General features: G+C 50.3%; 1 protein-coding gene across 1 annotated transcript; it reads left to right on the top strand.

The window, feature by feature from the left end:
* Positions 1-963: 963 nt before the first annotated feature.
* Positions 964-3,045, top strand: LOC125533879 (putative transcription factor MYB58). The gene is made up of 3 exons (XM_048697207.2): positions 964-1,442; positions 1,893-2,133; positions 2,282-3,045. Exons 1-3 carry the CDS (start codon positions 1,210-1,212, stop codon positions 2,804-2,806), a joined length of 999 nt encoding a protein of 332 aa, XP_048553164.1. The 5' UTR covers positions 964-1,209; the 3' UTR covers positions 2,807-3,045.
* The last annotated feature ends 724 nt before the right edge of the window (positions 3,046-3,769 follow it).

Raw genomic sequence — 3,769 nt, 5'->3', positions numbered from 1 at the left:
TCTCCCCTTCCGGACACCACTCGGATGACGAGGTGGTGGAGCCTATTTGCATTTGTTGTACTTAGGGTTAGGTTTAGCATGTCTCTTAGTGGTGTTTTGATGGTAGCACAATTGGAATTATTTTTCCATGATCCTACACCCATCTTGGCAACACCCCCAATGGTGCTGTCGAGAGATTCCGTTACTCCTTGGTGACTAACCCAGTGTTTGAAGTGCTGTCAGTTAGTGTCTTGAGTGATGGCAAGGCCCGAGAACAGTGGTGGAGCTTAACAGGAATCTCGGGGGGAGGGGGGGGGAGGGGGGGCAAAGCGAAAGTATGAACAACTAGGAGGGCAAAGAATTGATTTTTTTTACTTATCTAAGCCATGCATGGTAAATTTTCTTCATTGTTTTATCTAGGGCTGGGAGGGGGGCACAACCCCCTCTGACTTGTACTAAGCTCCGCCACTGCCCGAGAACAAGGTTGAAGGGTGGTGTCAATGTTAGGCATGCAACGGATTTGAGATTTGAGAAGCACGGAGACGGTCCTCACTTAATATGCCACAATGACTATGGCTCCCCTAGTGGCGGGCCTCTTCCTCGACTCACAAAGCGCACATGGCGAATTGGCGATGATGTTCCTTGGTGTCTGATGACGACAAGCGGCAAGGAAGACGGTTGCAAAAAAACTCCAAGGGCTTTGTTGCAGCTAAATTTTCCGTGGTTCTTTCTACAAATATGTCCTCCCTCCATGTCTCGTGATTTCCACGAGTACATGCTGTAATTTGACATTTACCCAATGGCATGCAGAAATTTCTTTAAAAAAAGGAAAAATGAATTTTGGTTGAAATGAAATAACCGGAAGGCGGCTATACTTTCTCTTCCGCTACGATGATTGCAACTGCAAGAAAAGATCTTGCGCACGAAGGCACGCGGAGTGGCGAGTTTAGACAGAGAGAGCATCCAGGCCAGGCCAGGGCCGTGGAAATCGTGGTTCGTGGGTGGGGGCGTGAGGCGGTTACCCGCGAGGTCGTGCGCCCGCTCCCCTCTCGAATAAAGCCCGACCGTCCGATCCCCGCCCGACGCTCCCCGTCGCGCCACGCGCACCGCTACACCCCCTGTCCACACCCCATAGAAGTTACAGAAAGGGCCGCGCCTCTTGCGGGGCACTACTCGCACGCGCTGCGTCTGCCGTCTTCTCTCCTCTCGATCGGCTGATCAGGCAGGGCAATGGCGCGAGCACCCGGCGGCGCCGCCCGTCGGGGGGGCGGCAGGCGGGACGGCGGCGGCGAGGCGGTGCGGAAGGGGCCGTGGATGGCGGAGGAGGACGCGGTGCTGCTGGAGCACGTCCGCACGCACGGCCCGCGCGACTGGAGCTCCATTCGATCCAAAGGCGCCCTGCAGCGCACCGGCAAGTCCTGCCGCCTCCGCTGGGTCAACAAGCTCCGGCCCAACCTCAAGACGTACGTATGCAGCAACCGCCATTTCTATCCATTTCCTCCTCCTCCTCCTCCTCCTCCTCCTCCTCCTTCTTCTTCTTGGCACTGTTCAATCGCGCTGTGCTTCGGTTGAACTTGTGTATGTGCGCACGTTCTAAGAAGTCAGGCTGCATCAGCGCTAGTATAATCCAATTTACCCTAGTTTTCATCGCTGATTAACAATGACCCTTGCCCGGCACTAATTGTCTGACCGGCAAGAACAGAGACAGCAAGTGACAACGATTGTTTTCTACTAGAGATGATTACCAACAAATGCATCTTTTAACGAACTGTTAACAAGAAAATGGCCAGATGAGAGAGACAACGACAGTGATGTGCACAGCATCGTGTTATCCTCTGCAACTTGCGCTATCAACCTTGGCTGAGAATTCACAACGGCAGTGCAATTGCAACCTGACATTTTTTTTGCTGAAGTGGCTGCAAGTTCTCCGCCGACGAGGAGCGGGTGGTGATCGAGCTGCAGGCGCAGTTCGGCAACAAGTGGGCGAGGATCGCCACCTACCTGCCGGGCAGGACGGACAACGACGTCAAGAACTTCTGGAGCACCCGCCAGAAGCGGCTCGCCAGGCTGCTGCGCGCGCCTCTCCGCGCCCGGCCCAGCAAGACCAGGAGCAGCAACACCAAAGCGCCCGCATCCTCTCTCGAGTCCGCCATGGTGAGTACGTACTCGCAAAGTTGCAGTTTACCGTTCGAATTCTTCAGATAAAATTGTCATCTATCTACTGTAATGCATTCACAGATTTACTGAACTTGCTCGGCACGCACTCGTTTCTCTGTCTGAAACTCTGAATTTTGAACGCCAGGGTTCTTGCCATGATCATGTTCCGTCCGTGGGCAACTCCTCCGGCGGCCAAAGCTTCCCGGCTGCACCGCCCATGGAGCACCAGGACACCGCGCGAATCTCGCATGATCAGATGTGCTCTGGATTCCTCAGTTTCGAGCCATTGCCGCTGCAGGCAGCAGCACCGTCCACCACCGAAGGAGAAGCGAGCTCGTCGAACGCAGCTTATTACCAGTTAGCCCCAGAATCGTCGTTTTATCATCATCCCTACCATCTGCTAGAATTCCCGGGCTTGCCGGAGAGATGCGGCGTCGATCCCGGCTTCGTCGGAGCGAGCGCCATGGATGATCTCGCGTACCACGACCTGCTTCCGCCTCTGCATCCTGCGCCGATGATGATGCCGTTCTTCGGTATGGAGTATTCGCGTGATGGCATCAAGGTCGAGACTCGGGACAACTTCTTCGACGACCTGCCCCCGGACGTGTTCGACTCTTTTGATCAGGTGCCGCCGCCGTTCTCGCCGTCGGCGACCAACTCTGAACTCTAAGTAATGTTGAATGGGCTCTAATTGGACTACCTGTTCTGGCACAGCTGACTGGTAGTGTTACCTACTGATGAGTGTTGTAGTGTAGCCTAGGTTCCAACCGACTTGCGTTCTTCCAATGCATCGAGTTGGAACTTGTTTTCGAAGTGTTGCCAAGTAGATGCAGTTAGTATGGTGTGTAAGTGTTTCTGAAATTTAGTACACTATATGCTATGTGAATATATTTATTTGGTATAAATGAACACTCTTATCTTTGGGAACGATCATCATGGCCGGTAATTCTACACTGAGCCCACATGCTCATTTGCTCCACATGGACAGTAAATTTAAATAAAAATAATTCAAAAAAATGCACTTTTTGGCATAGAGGATGCTCAAGTGCACTAGATGCGTGCAAATTTCGTGGTTAACTGGCATTTGGGGAGATATCGGTAACAAAGACAAAATCAAGTCTAAGCAGTGCTCTTTTTAAAAATTTCTTTGACAACCGAATTTTATTTTGCCGAGAGATCTTTGAATGTCATTTCACCACGAATTTTTTGCACACACCTAGCGCACTCGGGCATATTCAATGCCAAAAAAAATCAGATTTTTTTAATTCTTCTACTATTTTATTTGAATTTACTGCTCACGCCCAGATGCACCTAGACACTAAATCGCCGCTTCCCATCGTAATAATTATGTGGTCAATAAGTTCCAGAATCTGGTAGGTACATTCATAGATTTAATTTTTCTCTGGTCATGTAGCATAAATAGTTTTTCTTAGGAAATCAAGAAGTTATGAATCTATGTATTTAGCGACCAAGATCATATGATTTTAGAGAGAGCATGCTTGCAATGTCCACAATCTTATAAGGGTGTAGTCTAGTGTTGTAAGGTTCGAAAACATGATAATCTCCTATGTTGTATGGCCAATACATGAACGATTTTTCTCAAAGTATTAGAATATATATTGAAATGTGCATG

Source organism: Triticum urartu, chromosome 2A, assembly GCF_056163025.1.
Source record: "Triticum urartu cultivar PI428250 chromosome 2A, HENAU_Tu73, whole genome shotgun sequence".
Taxonomy (NCBI): Eukaryota; Viridiplantae; Streptophyta; class Magnoliopsida; order Poales; family Poaceae; genus Triticum; species Triticum urartu.
Note: the sequence above shows the minus strand (reverse complement) of the source record. Positions and strands in the feature narration are given on the sequence as shown.

Excerpts from the sequence above, each read along its gene's own strand:
- LOC125533879 (XM_048697207.2), top strand. The coding sequence starts at position 1,210 with ATGGCGCGAGCACCCGGCGGCGCCGCCCGTCGGGGGGGCGGCAGGCGG. Across the intron at positions 1,443-1,892 it reads CTCCGGCCCAACCTCAAGAC|TGGCTGCAAGTTCTCCGCCG; the intron begins GTACGTATGCAG and ends TTTTTGCTGAAG. Across the intron at positions 2,134-2,281 it reads CCTCTCTCGAGTCCGCCATG|GGTTCTTGCCATGATCATGT; the intron begins GTGAGTACGTAC and ends TTTGAACGCCAG.